Source organism: Dendrobates tinctorius, unplaced genomic scaffold (genome assembly GCF_039654945.1).
Source record: "Dendrobates tinctorius isolate UK_male_01 unplaced genomic scaffold, ASM3965494v1 ptg000377l, whole genome shotgun sequence".
NCBI lineage: Eukaryota > Metazoa > Chordata > Amphibia > Anura > Dendrobatidae > Dendrobates > Dendrobates tinctorius.
Genome location: NW_027362043.1, coordinates 7,016,948 through 7,040,021, shown reverse-complemented (window position 1 = coordinate 7,040,021; position 23,074 = coordinate 7,016,948). Strand labels below are relative to the sequence as shown.

General features: G+C 50.9%; 1 protein-coding gene across 1 annotated transcript; it reads right to left on the bottom strand.

Annotated features, from left to right (window-relative positions):
- Positions 1-4,741: 4,741 nt before the first annotated feature.
- Positions 4,742-12,832, bottom strand: ILF2 (interleukin enhancer binding factor 2). The gene is made up of 14 exons (XM_073563035.1): positions 12,695-12,832; positions 10,638-10,694; positions 10,526-10,568; positions 10,339-10,443; positions 9,103-9,180; positions 8,928-9,030; positions 8,793-8,858; positions 8,605-8,721; positions 8,451-8,529; positions 5,686-5,773; positions 5,556-5,617; positions 5,359-5,473; positions 5,192-5,282; positions 4,742-5,118 (listed from the first exon to the last, which is right to left on the bottom strand). Exons 1-14 carry the CDS (start codon positions 12,697-12,699, stop codon positions 4,961-4,963), a joined length of 1,167 nt encoding a protein of 388 aa, XP_073419136.1. The 5' UTR covers positions 12,700-12,832; the 3' UTR covers positions 4,742-4,960.
- Between the last annotated feature and the right edge of the window lie 10,242 nt (positions 12,833-23,074).

Genomic DNA, 23,074 nt, shown 5'->3' with positions numbered 1-23,074 from the left:
TTTATCTATCTATCTCTATCTATTATCTATATCTATCTCTCTATCTATTTATCGATCTCTGTATCTATCTATCTCTATCTCTCTCTCTATCTACCGCTCTCTCTGTCTCTATCTTTATATCTCTATATCTATCTATTATCTATATATCTATCTACCTATCTATCTCTATATCTATCTCTATATCTGTTTCTCTCTATATCTATCTCTATATCTCTCTCTATAGCTATCTATATATTATCTCTATATCTATCTATATATTATCTCTATATCTATCTATCTATCTCTATATCTATCTATCTCTATATCTGTTATCTCTATATCCATATCTATCTCTATATCTATCTATCTATCTCTATCTTTCTATCTAACACTATATCTCTATATCTATCTCTATATCTCATTATCTATCTCTATCTCCATCTCTCTCTCTTTATCTATCTATCTATTGATCTATCCATCTATCTCTATATCTATCTCTATATCTATCTATTATATCTATCTATTATCTCTAGTATCTATATCTATCCATCTATCTAGCTATCTCTATCTATCTATCTTTCTAACTCTATATCTATCTATCTCTATACATATCTCTATATCTAGCTATTATCTCTATATCTATCTCTATATCTATCTTTCTATATCTATTTGTCTCTATATCTATCTCTATATCTATCTATCTTTCTATCTATCTCTATATCTATTATCTCTATATCTATCTCTATATATATCTCTATATCTATTTTTATTTATATCCATCTATCTATATATATTTATCTCTATATCTATCTATATATGTCTATATTATTATTATTATATCTGTATATCTCCATCTATGATCTATCTCTATCTATATATCTATCTATCTCTATATCTTTCTATCTATAGCTATCTAGATCTATCTATCTATCTATATTTCTTTCTATATCTATCTTTATATCTATCTCTATCTATCTCTATGAATCTTTCTATCTACCCATTATCTACTTTCTATCCATTATCTACTATCTATCTCTATATCTATCTATTTCTACATCTATCTTTCTATCTATATCTATCTAACTCTATATCTATATATCTATATAGCATTATACCCTATGAGGGGGGCAGTATTATACCCTATGAGGGGGGCAGTATTATACCCTATGAGGGGGCAGCATTATACCCTATGAGGGGGCAGCATTATACCCTATGAGGAGGCAGCATTATACCCTATGAGGAGGGCAGCATTATTCCCTATGAGGGGCAGCATTATACCCTATGAGGAGGGCAGCATTATACCCTATGAGGGGGCAGCATTATACCCTATGAGGAGGGCAGCATTATTCCCTATGAGGGGGGCAGTATTATACCCTATGAGGGGGGCAGCATTATACCCTATGAGGAGGGCAGCATTATACCCTATGAGGGGGCAGCATTATACCCTATGAGGAGGGCAGCATTATTCCCTATGAGGGGGGCAGTATTATACCCTATGAGGGGGGCAGTATTATACCCTATGAGGGGGCAGCATTATTCCCTATGAGGGGGTGCATTATTCCCTATGAGGGGGTGCATTATACCCTATGACCTATGAGGGGGGCAGTATTATACCCTATGAGGGGGGCAGTATTATACCCTATGAGGGGGTGCATTATACCCTATGAGGGGGTGCATTATTCCCTATGAGGGGGGCAGTATTATACCCTATGAGGGGGCAGCATTATTCCCTATGAGGGGGTGCATTATTCCCTATGAGGGGGGCAGTATTATTCCCTATGAGGGGGGCAGTATTATACCCTATGAGGGGGTGCATTATACCCTATGAGGGGGGCAGTGTTATACCTTATGAGGGGGGCAGTATTATACCCTATGAGGGGGGCAGTATTATACCCTATGAGGGGGCAGCATTATACCCTATGAGGGGGTGCATTATTCCCTATGAGGGGGGTGCATTATTCCCTATGAGGGGGGCAGTATTATACCCTATGAGGGGGGCAGTATTATACCCTATGAGGGGGGCAGTATTATATTCAATGAGATGGCTGCATTATACTATGTGAGGGGGCTGCTTTATATTCTATGAGGGGGCTACCCCAACTCCTGCTACATAATTAAGACATGTACAACCTTATATTATACCCGGATATTAGCGTGTTTTACCGCATAATTGGTGGTCTGGTATTTAACTCTATGCAGCTACATAGTGGGCTCCAAGAATGATTTTCTCTGGTGGGCCCAAGGTGTTCCAGTCCGACGTTGCTCCCACCACTCGAGCGACTGCTCCTGGTATGCTAGCGGCACGGCATGGCATCTGGCGAGAGGTCTTGCAGCTGACGCTGCTCTTCTTGCCCCACTTCCATCCAGAATTGGGCATGAGTGCGTCTTCTGTGGTCATCCCCCTTTCCCAGGGTGCCCTGCGCGTGACATCAAGGGGTCGCGAACCGGAAGCGGCCGCGGCAGCCACGGCAGAGCCCCAGCCGTGTTGTTTCTGCGCCCACTCGGACGCTGAGCCCCCGGGGGACCCGTGGATGGTGCTTCCCCCTCCCGACGCACAGCGCTCAGGAAACCAGCCTAATCTTCCACGCCGGCACGGGAGAGGGGCAGGTACGTGTGACCGCTGTCTTCAGCACACGGGTCCCTGTCAGGACAGGAAACCCAACTGAAGCGAGGGAGAGGTACCGCCCTTTTATCTTCAGTAGGGTTCCCGTCCTGACTGGGCGGATCCCCTCTCTCATGTGTACCGTCATGGGAGACAGTAAAATATATATATATATATATATATATATCTCAATGACGTGCGTATATATATATATATATATATATACACACACACACACACACACACACGTGTCTATATCTATTCTTTTTGTTATAAAACCTAACACAAAAGAAATATAGACACATATATACACACACATCATTGAGACACATATTTTACAGAGTTCTTCATAGCAGCATAGCCGCTAATTCAATTGCCGGCTTTTGTGAACTCATTCCCCAACCCGACATGAAATGACACATGGTTTACATACAAAAAAAAAACATGAAATGGTTTACTGTATGCCTTTTATTAGTAATTAGATGAGGGTTGATGTGTAAAATTTGGGAGATGTAGGTGATAATTTAAGGGGTAAATTCGTTGTAAAAAAAAAGTGTGGGCTCCCACGGTAATTTGTCAATGCGGGAGCCCACTTTTTTTTTTTTTACAACGAATTAACCCCTACATCTCCCAAATTTTACACATCAACCCTCATCTAATTACTAATGAAAGACATACAAAAAAACCATGAAATGGTTTACTGTATGTAAACCATGTGTCATTTCATGTCGGGGAATGATTTCACAAAAGACGGCAATTGAATTAGCGGCTATTCTGCTATCAACTCTGTGAAATATAAATATATGTGTCTCAATGTATATATATATATATACACACACATATATATATGTGTGTATTCTGTGTCTATATCTATTCATTTGTGTTATAAAACCTGTCAGTGTGATTTTACTGTATCGCGCACTGAATTGCCAGCTTTTCTAAAGGACACTGGGTGCATATTTCTCACAAGTCACACATCTGGTCCGTATGTAATGCGTATTTTTAGCGCACCCATAGACTTGCATTGGCGTACTACGCTGACAATCGCAGCATGCTGCGATTGGCACAGACCGTAGAATACAGACGAGAAATATACGGCTGTTGGGAGCTGCCCCATAGAGAATCATTTGTCCGTGTGTAATGAGTGCTTTTAACGCCTCTCACTCGTCCGTATTCCTCTCTAGTGTGACCCCGGCCTAAGATGTAGATTTCCTTTGTCTACTCCAGGCTGAATTTAATAGCACACAATAATCCGAGAGAAAGGAAAAATATATTTCCAGAATAGGTATAATTAAAGCTACGCATGGCAGCGTTTTGCAGCTTCCAGGGTCCTCAGAAACTGGAGAAATACCGGTAGTTTGATCCCCAGTAGTCCTCAGACATGGCATATTTGGTCTCAGAAGATAATTTTTGTAAAAGAAAATATAATGCCCCTGTTGTCACTCTGAGCTCCCAGGCAGAGATATGGCAAGTAGTAGTTTTTTTTAATAATTTTTCAAGAGGGGTGCATGTCCCCCCAACAGCCCACCTAGTGAGGTCAGCAAGGAAGGAGTCCAAGTTTATGTGCCAACTATAAAACAGAAACCCCCATTTTTGAAGGTGTTCAGACCTAGGGAAGACAGCGAACATCCATGCTGTGGACTGAATCTTTGTCTTTGGGAACTCCCCGCCCCTTTATCGACACATCATACCAGTGACCGTAAGTTTCTCATTTTAATCCCCTTTATTTGTAACTGTCTGTACATACTGCTGGCAGCATAGCGTCCTGGTGGTATTGGGGACCCTGGCAGTGATTGATCAGAGACTTGCGTGTGTATTGCGTGCATGGGATGGGTGATCTACATACCGCCCTCACTGCAGAGTGTCCGATTGCCAGTACGTGACAAGGCAGCCTCTCCGGCGACCATTTATCCTAGGTAACAGCTCCCTGACTGACCTGATGTTAAGGGTGCGACAGAGAGCTGCAAGTTCCTAACCAGAACAGAAAGTAGAAACAAAAGTCGTGTGGGAATATATATTTTTTTCCTCTCACACACGACCACATATGAATTTTTGTATCTTGACAGCTATCAGCCAGTACAGGTGGATAACATCTCTGCAGCTGACCAGTACCACACCCTACAGACTGGACCCCCAGAACATGGGAAATAGGAGCTAGGATAACAGACCAAATAAAAATTTATTGTTAAGAACAATGTCTACAGTATAAAATAACCACAATACGAGAGAAAAAAAATATGGCGGAGTGGGGCTGGTCTGAAGTGGACCCGGGTGGTCCCATGTCCGCACCAAGCAACAGGTTGTCATCTGGAGAAAGACATTGGTGACCCCATGAGCAATACCCCCAGTAATGAGCCTGCAGGAGCTCACACCTCCAGGTCACTCCTGGGTCTCCATGTTCTCCTCTTCCTCTGCTCCCTCTGGAATTTCCGGACTCTCATCATCCTCTCCCTCCTTCCGCTCTGGGGGTCTCTCATACGCCTTCTCTGACGGTGTCACAATGACTCCGTCCCAGGTGGACATCTCAGAGGCAAGCGCTGCAGAGACATGGAATGATTAGAGGATCCTCCCTTGGAAGAGAGTCTACTTTCCCCAGATCGGGTGACTTACCGCTGGCATCACCCTCTAGGCCGAGGATCTTGCGGTATCCTCCGTGGGACAAGATTCGGATCAGGGTCTGTGCGGTGTAACACACCATGTCCTGCAGGGGGCAGAAGAAAGGATCAGATCCCAGGCGCCCATCTGACACCCATTGCTGTGCACAGTCAGACTCTTACCTGCTGCTCCAGGGTCATCACCGTGTGCACCCTGAAGTTACCGCTCTCACATGGATCTGTAATGCCCACTGATCCTGGAAGGAACAGGCCAGCAGCCAGGATCTGGACACAGCGCCTGTCGGGGAAAGCAGACAGTCATACAACAGTCATACAATCGTCTACAATCACCCCTCCTGGGTGCCAGAGCCCGCTCTTACTTGTAGGCCAAGTTCAGTGCCAGTGGCTGCCGAGACGGGTTGTTCATGACTGAGTAATGAGCCTGGAAATAAAAAGAAGGTCAGCGGCTGGGCCGAAAACAAGGGCCGCACTGCAGGGGAGACAACTTACCAGCAGATCCAGAATCCATGGCGTCAGAGGCTCAAACCCAGGAAAGCGGCTCCTCAGGTCCTTCAGCAAACGGATCAGGACCTTCACTCTGGAGGGAGAGGGAAAAAAAATGTGAGGCAGAGACCCTTGTGGGATTATCATCAGCCAGAGCCCATTGAGGTCATAAGTCAGGAAAAGACTCCCAGGGAATTAAATGCGGCCAGAGCCAACCGAGGTCATAAGTCAGGAAGAGACCCCTGGATTAACCCCTTACCTACATTGGACATACTATTCCATCCACATGACCTGGGACCCAAGTCCCAAGGACAGAATAGTACATCCAACGAGATCAGCGGCGCTCACCTAATCGCAGCCGGGTGTCAGCCGATCACAGCTGACACCCGGCACTATGTGCCAGGTGCGGTCACGGACTGCCCCAGGCACATTAACCCCTGGCACACTGCGAACAAACATGATTGCAGTGTACCGGTGGCCCAGGGAAGAGTTGCGCAGGGAGGGGGCTCCCTGCATGCTTCCCTAAGACCCTCGGAGCAGCACGATGTGCTCATGCTGCACCGAGGGTCTCCTCCCTGCACGCCCCAGGATCCAATATGGCCACGGAGGGACTTTGAGGTCCTGCTGGGAGGTGGCTTTCTCAGTGCCTGCTGAGAGAAGGAGCTGAGAAAGCCTGCAGCAGTGCCTGACAGATGGCTGATCTGACACTTTATTATATTGTCCCACACTGGGACAATGTAGTAAAGTAAAAACAAAAAAAAAAAAAAAAAAAAAAAAAAAAAAAAAAAGTGTAAAACTAAAAAAATTCCCAGATAAACAAAAGGATTAGAGGAATATTTTATTTACAAAAAAAGAATTTAAAAGTACACATTTAGTATTGCCGCGTCCGTAACGACCCACCCTATAAAACTGTCCCACTAGTTAACCCCCCCCCAAAAAAAAACAAACAAACCAATGCTTTATCATACCGCCAAAAGTGCAATAACACGCGATCAAAAAGACGGGCATAAATAACCATGGTACTGCTGAAAACGTCATCTTGTCCCGCAAAAAACAAATGAGATATCGCGTACTAACGCGAAGAATAAAACCACTTTATCAGTTTTACACATGCGCACGCCAACAGTGTAAACGCACCCCTCCCCCAAAGGAAATTCATGAAATGCTGTTTTTTTGTTCATTCTGCGTCCCAAAAAATGGGAATAAAAAGCGATCAAAAAAATGTCACGTGCCTTAAAAAGGTACCAATAAAAATGTCAACTCGCCCCGCAAAAAAATAAGACCTCACATGACTTGGTGGGTTAAAATATGGAAAAATTATAACTTTCAAAATGTGGTGATGCAAAAACTATTTTTACAATAAAAAGAGTCTTTTAGCGTTTGACAGTTGACAAACATAAAAACTGCCATAAATAGTAAATCAAACCCCCCCGATATCACCCCCTTAGTTAGGGAATATAAAATTAAGTAATTTCCATTTTCCCGTTAAGCTGGAGTTAGAATGGGGGGGGGTTCCACTGTTTGTGCACATCAGGGGCTCTCCAAACGCTACATGGCGTCTGGTATCAATTCCAGCCAATTCTGCGTTCAAAAAGTCAAACAGTGCTCCTTCCCTTCCAAGCTGTGCCATGCACCAAAACAGTGGTTTACCCTCACATACAGGGCATCAGCCTACTCAAGACAAATTGCACAACAACTTTTGGGGTCCAATTTCTACTGTTAACCTTGGGAAAATATTAAAAAAAAATAAAATAAAAAAAATTGGGGACTAAAAAATAAAATGATTTTTTTATTTTCACGCCCAGGCGTTATAAACTTCTGTAAAGTGCTCACCAGGCATCTAGATAAGTTCCTTGGGGGTCTCGTTTCCAAGATGATGTAGTTGGGGGGGGGGGGTGGTCCACTGTTTAGGCACATCAGGGGCTCTCCAAACGTGACATGGCGTCCGATCTCAATTCCAGCCAATTTTGTGTTCAAAAAGTCAAACAGAGCTCCTTCCCTCAGCCATGTGCCGAAACAGTGGTTCCCCCCCACACATCAGGTATCAGCGTACTCAGGACAAATCGCACAATAACTTTTGTAGTCCAATTTCTCCTGTTACCCTTGGTAAAATAAAAAATAAGATTGGATCTGAAGTAATTTGTGAAAAAAAGCCTGTGAAGCACCTGAAGGGTTAATAAACTTCTTGAATGTGGTTTTGAGCACCTTAAGGGGTGCAGTTTTTAGAAGTGTCACTTTTGGGTATTTTCTATCATATAGACCCCTCAAAGTGACTTCAAATGTGATGTGGTCCCTAAAAGTATAAATGGTGTTGTAAAAATGAGAAATCACTGGTCAACTTTTAACCCTTATAACTTCCTAACAAAAAATGTTTTTGTTCCAAAATCGTGCTGATGCAAAGTAAACATGTGGGAAATGTTATTTATTAAGTTTTTTGTGTGCCGTATCTCTGTGATTAAGGGCATAAAAATCCAAAAGTTGGAAAATTGCAAAATTTTCGCCAGAAATCTGTTTTTTTTTTTCCACAAATAAACTCAATACATGAATTAAATTTTACCACTAACATGAAGTACAATATGTCACAAGAAAACAATGTCAGAATCACCGGGATCCATGGAAGCGTTCCAGAGTTATTACCTCATAAAGGGACAGTGGTCAGAATTGTAAAAAACGGTCCAGGCATTAATGTGCAAACCATCCTTGGGGGTAAAGGGGTTAACAGGGGCCAGAGCCCACTGAGGTCATAAGTCAGGCAGTGACCATGGTCTTACGTGGAGTGAGACGCATTCTCCTCGAACCACCGAGCATGTCTGATGGCAGCCAGCGCACTCTGCAGAACCTTGATGTCCACTGTAAGAGGAACGATGTGTTAGTCACACGACAGCCCCCATGCTGGCATCATCTGCAGGCAGCAGCATCACTTACGGTGCAACTCAGGGTCCAATTTGCGCAGGTTGGGCGGCACAGTTGTGATCAGAATTTTCACGGTGGCGTCTGCGGAGCTGATCTCAAAGCCAGTTTCATTGGTGAGCATGGTGAGAACTGCAGGAGGATATGAAAGGTAAGTGAGGGGTCCATGCACCAAAATGCAGGAGAGGGCAGGGGGTGCTCACTTTCAGATGGGTCCTGGGTGCGGAGTGTCTCCACGACTTTCATTCCCAGAGCGGAGACGGCTTCCACTGCAAGACAAGACTGTGGTTAGGGGACTGATGGAACGTCAGAGTGGCGCTGGAGGGTCAGTCACTCACATGTGGGGAGGATCTTCAGGATGACCACGAGGTCGGCCACATTGTGCCCGGCAGTCATTGTGCCCTTCTTGTAGGAGCCCACCTGCCGAACCTCCTCAATTTGCTGCATGGAAATGAACAATGTTATAATGTGAGCAGACGCTTATCCGCCGCCGCTGCTGATCGCTGATCTTACCACTTCAAAGTTCCCGGGAGCCACGATCAGGTTGTCAATGACGTTGTTTATCTTGGTCACCAAGGAGAGGATGGAAGCCTGGAAGAGACAAGGTTAACCCCTTAAGAATGTGACAATTTTTCATTCTTCTCCCCCCCATGATTATTTTGGGCAGTAAAGTAACATTCTCCAGATGTGGACGATTACACTGGTTAAAAAAAAACCCAGCAAAGGTAAAATGTCTGTTATGGCGTTTGATGTGCGGATTCCACAAATCTAAAGAGGATCTGCAGATGTTCTCCCTCAAAATCTTGGTGAAGTAAGGCTAGTTTCACATTTGCGCTTTATAGCGCAGCGATGGCCTGCGCACGGCCACTGCTAAACCCCGGCTGCCCCATCCGGTCATCGCCGCCTACTAGCGCACATGGGCGCTTGCGATCTGCGCACCCTATTTTTAGCATAGGGTGCGCAGATCGTGCGCTGGCAGGATTTTGCCGTGCGCTGCACACTTCTGAAGGTGCGCCAAAATGCAACATGCTGCGTTCGGCGCACACGGGCGCACCTTCAAAAGTGTGCAGCGCACGATCTGTGCACACTATGCTAAAGATAGGGTGCGCAGATCGCAAGCGCCCATGTGCGCTAGTAGGCGGCGATGACCGGATGGGGCGGGGCTTAGCGGCGGCCGTGCGCTATAAAGCGCAAATGTGAAACTAGCCTTAGCGATCAACAAGGAGAGACGTTTCACCAGAACATTAAAGTAACGGAACACCGCTACCAGGGTTTTTGGAATGACTCAATGATGGCAGATTACTGTTGGATGTCATTTAGGCACAATCCTGAAAAATCGTATGAACAGTCCAGCACTTTAATTTCTGGTCATATTTTGCATGTAAAATTTGGGTTCAATAAAGACTGTTTTGTAAGTTGAAGCATTTTTTTCTGATATGTAGATTACTGCTTTCTTAATGTCGCCAGTATATTTCCATGGAGACTAAGTGCTGCAGAAAAAATAAATACATTTTTGAAATCATGGCAAAAAGGTGATTCAGAAGAGTACAAAGTCACCTGCGATTACAAAAAATTTTTTTTTTTTTTTTTTTTTTTTTTTTTTAAGAACTGTGTTATTGTACAAGACAAAGGGTTAATTTGTCTCATCAATGTGACCACCGCTCCGTGACCCGTCCCACATTCTGAGTGCCCCCCCGCAGACCTGGGAAAGTCGGGAGCACCATAAGAGGATTCTCTGGGACATGTTACCTGCTCGCTTGGAGTCGGGGCGAGGTCTTGGTTGCGTTTCAGCAGTGCCTCACTGAAGGGCGTCTCGTCAGTTGCCGGCTTCACTCGGGGGAACGCCATCTCACACTGTGGAAAGAGGACACAGAAGAAGGGTCAGCAAGGCACAGAAGGCGGCACAGGAGGTGTCCAGAGGCGGCAGATCACTCACCACATGGAAGTCAAAAGGAATATGAGGAACAAACGGCCTGAAACTGAAGGAGAAGAGAGTTAGTCAGTGTCTCCAGCACCGACACCACCATGTCAACAGGAACAACACATACCCGGTGCCAGGACCGACCCTGGAGCCAAAGCGTCCACGACCACGACCGCGCTCACCCCTGAAATAAGGAGAGACAGGATGATGCAGGGGGTAAAATGGGGCACACAGGCGCCACCACCGGGGAGAAGGGGGTAGAAAAGTGCACAGGCGCCAGAGAAAAGGCGGGGGAAGAGAAGAGAGTACAGAGGGGGTGTGTGTGGGGATGACAGAGGCCACCACTGGCGAAAACGAGGGTAGAGAGGGGAGCACAAGTCCCAGTTCACACTGCAACAGCTCAGGACTACACAACCCCATTGCCCCCTCTTCCTCCTCCGCAGCCAGCGGCCCCATTCCACCCCGTGCTCCTCCGCCGCGGCCCCATTCCACCCCGTGCTCCTCCGCCGCAGCCAGCGGCCCCATTCCACCCCGTGCTCCTCCGCCGCAGCCAGCGGCCCCATTCCACCCCGTGCTCCGCCGCCGCAGCCCCATTCCACCCCGTGCTCCGCCGCGGCCACATTCCACCCCGTGCTCCGCCGCGGCCACGGCCCCATTCCACCCCGTGCTCCGCCGCGGCCACGGCCCCATTCCACCCCGTGCTCCTCCGCCGCAGCCCCATTCCACCCCCTGCTCCTCCACCGCAGCTCGCGGCCCCATTCCACCCCGTGCTCCTCCGCCGCAGCCCGCGGCCCCATTCCACCCCGTGCTCCTCCGCCCGCGGCCCCATTCCACCCCCTGCTCCTCCGCCCGCGGCCCCATTCCACCCCCTGCTCCTCCGCCCGCGGCCCCATTCCACCCCCTGCTCCTCCGCCCGCGGCCCCATTCCACCCCCTGCTCCTCCGCCCGCGGCCCCATTCCACCCCCTGCTCCTCCGCCGCAGCCCGCGGCCCCATTCCACCCCCTGCTCCTCCGCCGCAGCCAGCGGCCTCATTCCACCCCGTTCCTCCGCCGCAGCCAGCGGCCTCATTCCACCCCGTTCCTCCGCCGCAGCCAGCGGCCTCATTCCACCCCCTGCTCCTCCGCCGCAGCCAGCGGCCTCATTCCACCCCGTTCCTCCGCCGCAGCCAGCGGCCTCATTCCACCCCCTGCTCCTCCGCCGCGGCCCCATTCCACCCCCTGCTCCTCCGCCGCAGCCCGCGGCCCCATTCCACCCCCTGCTCCTCCGCCGCAGCCAGCGGCCTCATTCCACCCCGTTCCTCCGCCGCAGCCAGCGGCCTCATTCCACCCCGTTCCTCCGCCGCAGCCAGCGGCCCCATTCCACCCCGTGCTCCTCCGCCGCAGCCCCATTCCACCCCCTGCTCCTCCACCGCAGCTCGCGGCCCCATTCCACCCCGTGCTCCTCCGCCGCAGCCCGCGGCCCCATTCCACCCCGTGCTCCTCCGCCCGCGGCCCCATTCCACCCCCTGCTCCTCCGCCCGCGGCCCCATTCCACCCCCTGCTCCTCCGCCCGCGGCCCCATTCCACCCCCTGCTCCTCCGCCGCAGCCCGCGGCCCCATTCCACCCCCTGCTCCTCCGCCGCAGCCAGCGGCCTCATTCCACCCCGTTCCTCCGCCGCAGCCAGCGGCCTCATTCCACCCCGTTCCTCCGCCGCAGCCAGCGGCCCCATTCCACCCCCTGCTCCTCCGCCCGCGGCCCCATTCCACCCCCTGCTCCTCCGCCGCAGCCCGCGGCCCCATTCCACCCCCTGCTCCTCCGCCGCAGCCAGCGGCCTCATTCCACCCCGTTCCTCCGCCGCAGCCAGCGGCCTCATTCCACCCCGTTCCTCCGCCGCAGCCAGCGGCCTCATTCCACCCCCTGCTCCTCCGCCGCAGCCAGCGGCCTCATTCCACCCCGTTCCTCCGCCGCAGCCAGCGGCCTCATTCCACCCCCTGCTCCTCCGCCGCGGCCCCATTCCACCCCCTGCTCCTCCGCCGCAGCCCGCGGCCCCATTCCACCCCCTGCTCCTCCGCCGCAGCCAGCGGCCTCATTCCACCCCGTTCCTCCGCCGCAGCCAGCGGCCTCATTCCACCCCGTTCCTCCGCCGCAGCCAGCGGCCCCATTTTCCCCCTTCTCCCTCCGCCGCAGCCAGCGGCCTCCCTCACCTCATGGCTTCCGTTCTTCCTTCGCCGCGATCCGTACAATAAAACCGCGCTCAACCCTCGAGGCTGCGACACAGAGAGAACAAAAGCAATAGTCATTGGGTATAAAACGCCGGCAGACCGACCAATCAGTCAACACGTTGTAAAAAACCACGCCCACCTAACCCTTCCACTCCAATGTAAAATGAGCAAAGAAAAAAAAAAATCAAGGACAAGAAGATGAACCAATAAGAATATCACATTATCTCCGCCCCGTGACGTCATTGATAAGCATGGCGGCCGGTTACTGCAAAAAGAAAAAACTTTATTGAAATTGTGAACGTACAAAGAACATAAAACGTGTTATTCATACTTGAAAATACGTAATTTTAGCCTGTGTAGCTGTCTGCTGAGCCATGTGTCTAATCCTATCCTGTGTGATACTGACTGCTGAGCCGTGTATATAATCCTATCCTGTGTGATACTGACTGCTGAGCCGTGTATCTAATCCTATCCTGTGTGATACTGTCTGCTGAGCCGTGTATCTAATCCTCTCCTGTGTGATACTGTCTGCCGAGCCGTGTATCTAATCCTCTCCTGTGTGATACTGTCTGCCGAGCCGTGTATCTAATCCTATCCTGTGTGATACTGTCTGCTGAGCAGTGTATCTAATCCTCTCCTGTGTGATACTGTCTGCTGAGCAGTGTATCTAATCCTATCCTGTGTGATACTGTCTGCTGAGCAGTGTATCTAATCTTATCCTGTGTGATACTGTCTGCCGAGCCGTGTATCTAATCCCAAGCTGTGTGATACTGTCTGCCGAGCCGTGTATCTAATCCCATCCTGTGTGATACTGTCTGCCGAGCCGTGTATCTAATCCCATCCTGTGTGATACTGACTGCCGAGCCGTGTATCTAATCCCATCCTGTGTGATACTGACTGCCGAGCCGTGTATCTAATCCTATCCTGTGTGATGCTGAGCCGTGTATCTAATCCTGTGTGATACTGACTGCTGAGCTGTGTATCTAATCCTATCCTGTGATACTGACTGCCGAGCCGTGTATCTAATCCTATCCTGTGATACTGTCTGCCGAGCCGTGTATCTAATACTATCCTGTGTGATACTGTGTGCTGAGCTGCGTATGTCATCCTGTCCTGTGTGATACTGTCTGCTGAGCCGTGTATCTAATCCTATCCTGTGTGATACTGTCTGCTGAGCCGTGTATCTAATCCTATCCTGTGTGATACTGACTGCTGAGCCGTGTATCTAATCCTATCCTGTGTGATACTGTCTGCTGAGCCGTGTATCTAATCCTATCCTGTGTGATACTGTCTGCTGAGCCGTGTATCTAATCCTATCCTGTGTGATACTGTCTGCTGAGCCGTGTATCTAATCCTATCCTGTGTGATACTGACTGCTGAGCCGTGTATCTAATCCTATCCTGTGTGATACTGTCTGCTGAGCCGTGTATCTAATCCTATCCTGTGATACTGACTGCTGAGCCGTGTAGCTAAGCCTGTGACGAATCCTGGAGTGGACCCTCTGGGTCGTGACACCAACCCTCCCAGGGCGAGCTGACCTAGTGAAGACCACCCCCTATACAGGGAGTGTCAGGGGCAAGCCCCAGAGGGTGAGGCACCACGACTGCTGGCACCAGGCGGCCGGCTCACAGGAGACACGAGTGGGTGAGTGTGTCTGCAGGAACGTGTAAAGCGTGGACACGGGAACACGTGGTATACAGAGACCTCGTGCGTCCGGGTGTGAGTGAAGCAGGATGCGTGCAAGGAGCACGTCAGAGCACTGAGTCAGGCAGCAGGTGTGCCAGGAGGTGTAACAGAGTACAGGAACAGGGTGTGTGCCAGAGGGCACAACTGAGCATAAGACAGAGCGCAGGATTGGTACGTGTGCCAGGAAGCACAACAGAGTAAGAGACCGAGTACAGGATCAGAGCATGTGCCAGGAGGCACAACTGAGTATGAGACAAAGCACAGGGTCCGAGTGTGTGCCAGGAGGCACAACTGAGTATAAGACAGAGCACGGAATCAGAGTGTGTGCCAGGAGGCACAACTGAGTATGAGATAGAGTACAGGGTCAGAGCATGTGCCAGGAGGCACAACCAAGTACAAGGCAGAGTGCAGGTTCAGAGCATGTGCCAAGAGGCACAACAGAGTGCAAGGCAGGGGACCTGAATACAGCGCACAGCCAGGCAGGGACACGGCAGACCAAGCCAGGAAGCACAACAATAATCAGGCACCTCCCCTAGGAAGAGGTAGCCTGATATAGCACATGATCACGAGAGCGTCCTGGGTCAAGTCCTCCAGTACCATAGAGAGGACTGACCTGGAGATTGAACTGAGAAAAGCGCGCCAAGCGCAGACATAACATGGAGGAGACAGGGACCTAGGTACGAGAGGTGCACGTGCACACCCGGCGGGACCCCCGGAGTGACCGTGGCTCCGGAAGAGATGACGTCGGGACCGAGGTCTCGCCCCCAGGTGATTGCGGCGTGACAGTACCCCCCCCTTTACGCCCCCTCTTTCTAAAACTGGAGAGGAACTTAGACAAAATCTGGGGTGCGTGGATATTCTCCCTGGGTTCCCATGACCTCTCCTCGGGGCCAAAACCCTTCCAATCGACCAAGAACATGGTTCTCCCTCTTACCTTCTTCATGGCCAAAATGTCATTCACCTCAAACTCATCCCCCAAGCCAACAGGCTGGGGTGTGTGGCCTGGAGAAGGATGAAATCGGTTAAGAACCACAGGTTTAAGGAGAGACACATGGAAGGAATTGGGAATACGGAGTGAAGGAGGCAGCTTCAATTTATAAGCAACATCATTAATCCGCCTGAGGACCTCAAAAGGACCAATGTAACGGGGACCCAGTTTGTAAGATGGTACCTTAAGGCGGACGTATTTGGTGGAGAGCCACACCTTGTCACCAGGGAGAAATGGAGGAACGTCCAGGCACCTCTGGTCAGCGTGTAATTTAATTCTGTCCCGTGCTTTCTACCCCCGAGACAGGAAGTACCGGTAAAGGCACATTGGGATGCTGTCCAAAGACGATGAAGAAAGGAGACTTGGTAGACGATTCACTGGAGTGATTATTGTAGGCGAACTCAGCCCAAGGAAGTAGACCGACCCAGTCATTCTGATGAGCATTATAAAAATGCCGGAGGTAGGATGTAAAGATCTGGTTGGTACATTCCACCTGCCCATTGGTTTGGGGGTGATTGGCGGAAGAGAAATCCAATGACACTTTCATGAGTCCGCATAAAGCTCTCCAGAACCGGGAGGTGAATTGGACCCCTCTGTCTGACATGATGTGCTGGGGGAAGCCGTGAATCCTGAAGATATGGGAAATGAAGATCTTCGCCAAGTCAGGAGCAGAGGGTAGTCCGGGAAGAGGAATGAAGTGGGCCATCTTTGAAAATCGGTCTACAACCACCAAGACCACAGTACAACAGGAAGAACAAGGCAGATCAGTAATGAAATCCATGGCTATGTGCTGCCATGGAGCCGACGGAACGGGAAGCGGGAGCAGAAGACCGGAAGACCGGAGGGTGGTTGTCTGGGAATCTTGTTCTGGGACCAGGATGGGCAAGGTGCTACAAAGTCTTTAACATCCTGGGAGAGAGAAGGCCACCAATAATGGCGAGAGATTAAGTCCAAAGTCTTTTTGACACCAACGTGGCCGGCAATCTTGGACGAATGCCCCCAATTTAGCACTCGTTTTCGGTTATTCTCAGCCACAAAGGTTCTTCCCGAAGGTAACGTGGTTAACTTGACAGGAGCCACAGTAATTACTTTGGATATATCAATGATATGAGAGGGTTCTTCCTCTGCATCAGACGACAGGAATGATCTTGACAACGCATCCGCTCTAACGTTTTTGTCGCCGGGCCGAAAATGTAGCTCAAAGTCAAAGCGGGCGAAGAATAGGGACCACTTGGCTTGCCGAGGATTGAGCCTCTGTGTGGACTGTACGCCAGGTTCTTATGGTCCGTGAAGATCTTGAATGGATGTTTGGCACCTTCCAGTAAGTACCTCCACTCCTCCAAGGCCAATTTAATGTCCATTAGCTCTTTGTCGCCAATGGAGTAGTTCTGCTCAGTGGAGGAAAATACTTTACAAAAGAAGCCACAGGTGACAAAACGTCCAGAAGAGGATTTCTGCAGGACTGCGCCAGCCCCGGTAGATGCGTCCACCTCGAGAGTGAAAGGTCTACTAACCTCAGGTCGGTGAAGCGCCGGAGCAGCGGCGAAGGCTTGTTTCAACGACTGGAAGGCCTCTTCAGCCTCAGAGGACCAAGCCTTTGGGTTAGCTCCCTTGCAGATAAGGGACGAGATGGGGCGAACCAACGAGGAGAAATGAGGAACGAACTGTCGGTAGTAGTTCGCAAAACCAAGGAAGCGTTGGATTGCCTTCACCCCATGGGGCTGTGGCCAATCGAGGACGGCGGACACCTTTGCCGGATCCATGAATAGACCTGATTCTGAGATAATGTACCCCAAGAATGGCAGGGACGTTTGCTCGAAGGCACATTTCTCAAGCTTGGCATAAAGGCGGTTCTCCCTCAGGCGCTGGAGGACTTGACGCACGTTCTTTCTGTGGGTGGAGAGGTCTGGAGAAAAAACGAGGATGTCATCCAGATAAACTACCACGCAGGAGTACAGCATATCCCGGAAGACGTCATTCACGAACTCCTGGAACACCGCTGGGGCATTGCAGAGGCCGAAGGGCATGACCAAGTACTCGTAGTGACCGTCTCTGGTGTTAAAGGCGGTCTTCCACTCATCCCCGGAACGAATGCGGATCAAGTTGTAGGCCCCACGAAGATCCAGTTTGGTGAAAATTCGAGCTCCTCTAAGTCGGTCAAAGAGCTCCTGGATCAATGGCAATGGGTACTTGTTCTTGACCGTGATATCGCTCAGGCCTTGGTAGTCTATGCAAGGACGGAGGGAGCCGTCCTTTTTTACAAAGAAAAATCCCGCTCCCGCGGGTGAGGAGGACTTACGGATAAAACCTCTCGCAAGGTTCTCCTGGATATACTCAGACATAGCTTGGGTTTCAGCAGGGGATAGCGGGTATATCCTACCCCTGGGTGGCATAGAACCAGGAATGAGGTCAGAAAGTCATATGGCCGATGGAGGGGCAGAGTCTCGGCCTCCTTCTTGTCGAAGACATCTGCAAAGGACCAGTAAGCCGACGGCAGACCTGTAGGTGCTGGGGATGGCCGGCAGAGTTCATCGGACAGACGGGCAACAGGCACTTCTCCTGACAGAACGGTTCCCACCGGAGTATCTCGCCCGACCGCCAGTCCAGGGTTGGCTCATGAGTCCGCAGCCAAGGGAGGCCTAGAAGAAGTGTGTGAGACATGGTAGACAAGACGAGGAAGATCTTCTCCAGGTGCAGGGCTCCGATCTGCAGCTCGATCTCTTCGGTGGCCTGGGTAACGGTCTCCTGCACGGACGTACCATTGACTGAAACAATTGACCGAGGAGTCTCCAGGGATCGGACAGGAATCCGGTATTATTTAACCGTCTCGAGTGTGATAAAATTCCCCTCCGCGCCAGAATCCAGAAAAGCCTCCTCAGAATAACGCTTGGCACCGAGATTCAATAAAACGGACACGAGCAGGGGAGGAGAGGAATCACGTACACCTAGGGAGGCCTCTCCTATCAACCCTAGGCGGAGAAGTTTCCCGGCTTCTTGGAGCAGGAACGGAGGAGGTGAGAGGAGCTCCTCTCTCTGGCTAATTCACGGGCACGTTCCTGAAACCGCAGGTCAATGCGTATCGCCAGAGATGAGATCCTCTAATGAGGTGGGAGTATCCCGACCTGCCAGTTCGTCTTTGATCCGACCCGACAGGCCACGCCAAAAGATCCCTACGAGAGCCTCATTCTTCCAACTGAGTTCGGAGAACAAGGCACGAAAATGGATGGCATACTGTCCCACCGGTAGCGTACCCTGATGGAGGTTAAAGAGAGACTCGGTGATAGAGGCCAGCCGACCCGGCTCGTCGAACACCTTGCGGAAGGTGTCCAAAAAGGTGGAAAGCTGAGAGACGAGTGGGTCATTGCGCTCCCAGAGGGGGTTCACCAATGCTAACGCCTCCCCCTCTAAGTGTGAAACAATAAAGGCAATTTGGGCGCGCTCAGTGGGATAGTGCTGCGGCAAAAGCTCAAAATGTAACCGGCGTTGGTTCAGAAATCCTCGACAAAACTTAGGGTCCCCGCTATATCGGGGTGGCTTGCCGAGGCGCGGCATCGGGTGCGGGGCCGAGAACTGGGCAGAAACGGATTGTATGGAAAGAAGCCGACTGTCTACCGACGCCATATAGTTGAGGATATGGGCCTGGGTGTCGTGTTGCTGTGTGAGTTCTTGCTGGAGGCTGGCCAGCTGGGAAGCATTCCCAGGGTCAGAGGACGGCATGGCCGACAAACGGGACTCCATGGATTTCAAAAAGGCCATAATCCTGGTCTGACTCTCCCGTAGGAACACCAGTTCCTTTTGGATGGGGGTGGTGGTACCAGCAGGGTCCATGGCCTGATTATACTGTGACGACTCCTGGAGTGGACCCTCTGGGTCGTGACACCAACCCTCCCAGGGCGAGCTGACCTAGCGAAGACCACCCCCTATACAGGGAGTGTCAGGGGCAAGCCCCAGGGGGTGAGGCACCACGACTGCTGGCACCAGGCGGCCGGCTCACAGGAGACACGAGTGGGTGAGTGTGTCTGCAGGAACGTGTAAAGCGTGGACACGGGAACACATGGTATACAGAGACTCCGTGCGTCCGGGTGTGAGTGAAGCAGGATGCGTGCAAGGAGCACGTCAGAGCACTGAGTCAGGCAGCAGGTGTGCCAGGAGGTGTAACAGAGTACAGGAGCAGGGTGTGTGCCAGAGGGCACAACTGAGCATAAGACAGAGCGCAGGATTGGTACATGTGCCAGGAGGCACAACTGAGTATGAGACAAAGCACAGGGTCTGAGTGTGTGCCAGGAGGCACAACTGAGTATAAGACAGAGCACGGAATCAAGAGTGTGTGCCAGGAGGCACAATTGAGTATGAGACCGTACAGGATCAGAGCATGTGCCAGGAGGCACAACTGAGTATGAGACAGAGTACAGGGTCAGAGCGTGTGCCAGGAGGCACAACCAAGTACAAGGCGGAGTGCAGGTTCAGAGCGTGTGCCAAGAGGAACAACAGAGTGCAAGGCAGGGGACCTGAATACAGCGCACAGCCAGGTAGGGACATGGCAGACCAAGCCAGGAAGCACAACAATAATCAGGCACCTCCCCTAGGAAGAGGTAGCCTGATATAGCACATGATCACGAGAGCTTCCTGGGTCAAGTCCTCCAGTACCATAGAGAGGACTGACCTGGAGATCGAACTGAGAAAAGCGTGCAAGCGCAGACATAACATGGAGGAGACAGGGACCAAGGTACGAGAGGTGCGCGTGCACACCCGGCGGGACCCCCGGAGTGACCGCGGCTCCGGAAGAGATGACGTCGGGACCGAGGTCCCGCCCCCAGGTGAGCGCGGCGTGACACTATCCTGTGTGATACTGACTGCTGAGCCATGTATCTAATCCTATCCTGTGTGATACTGACTGCTGAGCCGTGTATCTAATCCTATCCTGTGTGATACTGACTGCTGAGCTGTGTATCTAATCCTATCCTGTGTGATACTGACTGCTGAGCTGTGTATCTAATACTCTCCTGTGTGATGCTGACTGCTGAGCTGTGTATCTAATACTCTCCTGTGTGATACTGACTGCTGAGCTGTGTATCTAATACTCTCCTGTGTGATACTGACTGCTGAGCCGTGTATCTAATCCTATCCTGTGTGATACTGACTGCTGAGCCGCGTATCTAATCGTATCCTGTGTGATGCTGAGTGCTGAGCCGTGTATCTAATCTTATCCTGTGTGCTACTGTATACTGAGCCATGTATCTAAACCGATCCTGTTACTGTCTGCTGAGCTGTGTATCTAATCCTCTCCTGTATGATACTGTATGCTGAGCCGTGAATCTAATCCTATCCTGTGATGTCTACTGAGCCATGTATCTAATCATATCCTGTGTGATACTGACTGCTGAGTACAGCATATCCCGGAAGACGTCATTCACGAACTCCTGGAACACCGCTGGGGCATTGCAGAGGCCGAAGGGCATGACCAAGTACTCGTAGTGACCGTCTCTGGTGTTAAAGGCGGTCTTCCACTCATCCCCGGAACGAATGCGGATCAAGTTGTAGGCCCCACGAAGATCCAGTTTGGTGAAAATTCGAGCTCCTCTAAGTCGGTCAAAGAGCTCCTGGATCAATGGCAATGGGTACTTGTTCTTGACCGTGATATCGCTCAGGCCTTGGTAGTCTATGCAAGGACGGAGGGAGCCGTCCTTTTTTACAAAGAAAAATCCCGCTCCCGCGGGTGAGGAGGACTTACGGATAAAACCTCTCGCAAGGTTCTCCTGGATATACTCAGACATAGCTTGGGTTTCAGCAGGGGATAGCGGGTATATCCTACCCCTGGGTGGCATAGAACCAGGAATGAGGTCAGAAAGTCATATGGCCGATGGAGGGGCAGAGTCTCGGCCTCCTTCTTGTCGAAGACATCTGCAAAGGACCAGTAAGCCGACGGCAGACCTGTAGGTGCTGGGGATGGCCGGCAGAGTTCATCGGACAGACGGGCAACAGGCACTTCTCCTGACAGAACGGTTCCCACCGGAGTATCTCGCCCGACCGCCAGTCCAGGGTTGGCTCATGAGTCCGCAGCCAAGGGAGGCCTAGAAGAAGTGTGTGAGACATGGTAGACAAGACGAGGAAGATCTTCTCCAGGTGCAGGGCTCCGATCTGCAGCTCGATCTCTTCGGTGGCCTGGGTAACGGTCTCCTGCACGGACGTACCATTGACGGAAACAATTGACCGAGGAGTCTCCAGGGATCGGACAGGAATCCGGTATTATTTAACCGTCTCGAGTGTGATAAAATTCCCCTCCACGCCAGAATCCAGAAAAGCCTCCTCAGAATAACGCTTGGCACCGAGATTCAATAAAACGGACACGAGCAGGGGAGGAGAGGAATCACGTACACCTAGGGAGGCCTCTCCTATCAACCCTAGGCGGAGAAGTTTCCCGGCTTCTTGGAGCAGGAACGGAGGAGGTGAGAGGAGCTCCTCTCTCTGGCTAATTCACGGGCACGTTCCTGAAACCGCAGGTCAATGCGTATCGCCAGAGATGAGATCCTCTAATGAGGTGGGAGTATCCCGACCTGCCAGTTCGTCTTTGATCCGACCCGACAGGCCACGCCAAAAGATCCCTACGAGAGCCTCATTCTTCCAACTGAGTTCGGAGAACAAGGCACGAAAATGGATGGCATACTGTCCCACCGGTAGCGTACCCTGATGGAGGTTAAAGAGAGACTCGGTGATAGAGGCCAGCCGACCCGGCTCGTCGAACACCTTGCGGAAGGTGTCCAAAAAGGTGGAAAGCTGAGAGACGAGTGGGTCATTGCGCTCCCAGAGGGGGTTCACCAATGCTAACGCCTCCCCCTCTAAGTGTGAAACAATAAAGGCAATTTGGGCGCGCTCAGTGGGATAGTGCTGCGGCAAAAGCTCAAAATGTAACCGGCGTTGGTTCAGAAATCCTCGACAAAACTTAGGGTCCCCGCTATATCGGGGTGGCTTGCCGAGGTGCGGCATCGGGTGCGGGGCCGAGAACTGGGCAGAAACGGATTGTATGGAAAGAAGCCGACTGTCTACCGACGCCATATAGTTGAGGATATGGGCCTGGGTGTCGTGTTGCTGTGTGAGTTCTTGCTGGAGGCTGGCCAGCTGGGAAGCATTCCCAGGGTCAGAGGACGGCATGGCCGACAAACGGGACTCCATGGATTTCAAAAAGGCCATAATCCTGGTCTGACTCTCCCGTAGGAACACCAGTTCCTTTTGGATGGGGGTGGTGGTACCAGCAGGGTCCATGGCCTGATTATACTGTGACGACTCCTGGAGTGGACCCTCTGGGTCGTGACACCAACCCTCCCAGGGCGAGCTGACCTAGTGAAGACCACCCCCTATACAGGGAGTGTCAGGGGCAAGCCCCAGGGGGTGAGGCACCACGACTGCTGGCACCAGGCGGCCGGCTCACAGGAGACACGAGTGGGTGAGTGTGTCTGCAGGAACGTGTAAAGCGTGGACACGGGAACACATGGTATACAGAGACTCCGTGCGTCCGGGTGTGAGTGAAGCAGGATGCGTGCAAGGAGCACGTCAGAGCACTGAGTCAGGCAGCAGGTGTGCCAGGAGGTGTAACAGAGTACAGGAGCAGGGTGTGTGCCAGAGGGCACAACTGAGCATAAGACAGAGCGCAGGATTGGTACATGTGCCAGGAGGCACAACTGAGTATGAGA

What these genes read in the sequence shown, in the direction of transcription:
- ILF2 (XM_073563035.1), bottom strand. An exon ending in AGGGTCGGTCCTGGCACCGG is followed by an intron (nt 10,569 to 10,637) that starts GTATGTGTTGTT and finishes CTTCTCCTTCAG; the next exon opens with TTTCAGGCCGTTTGTTCCTC. An exon ending in CACCCAGGACCCATCTGAAA is followed by an intron (nt 8,722 to 8,792) that starts GTGAGCACCCCC and finishes ATCCTCCTGCAG; the next exon opens with TTCTCACCATGCTCACCAAT.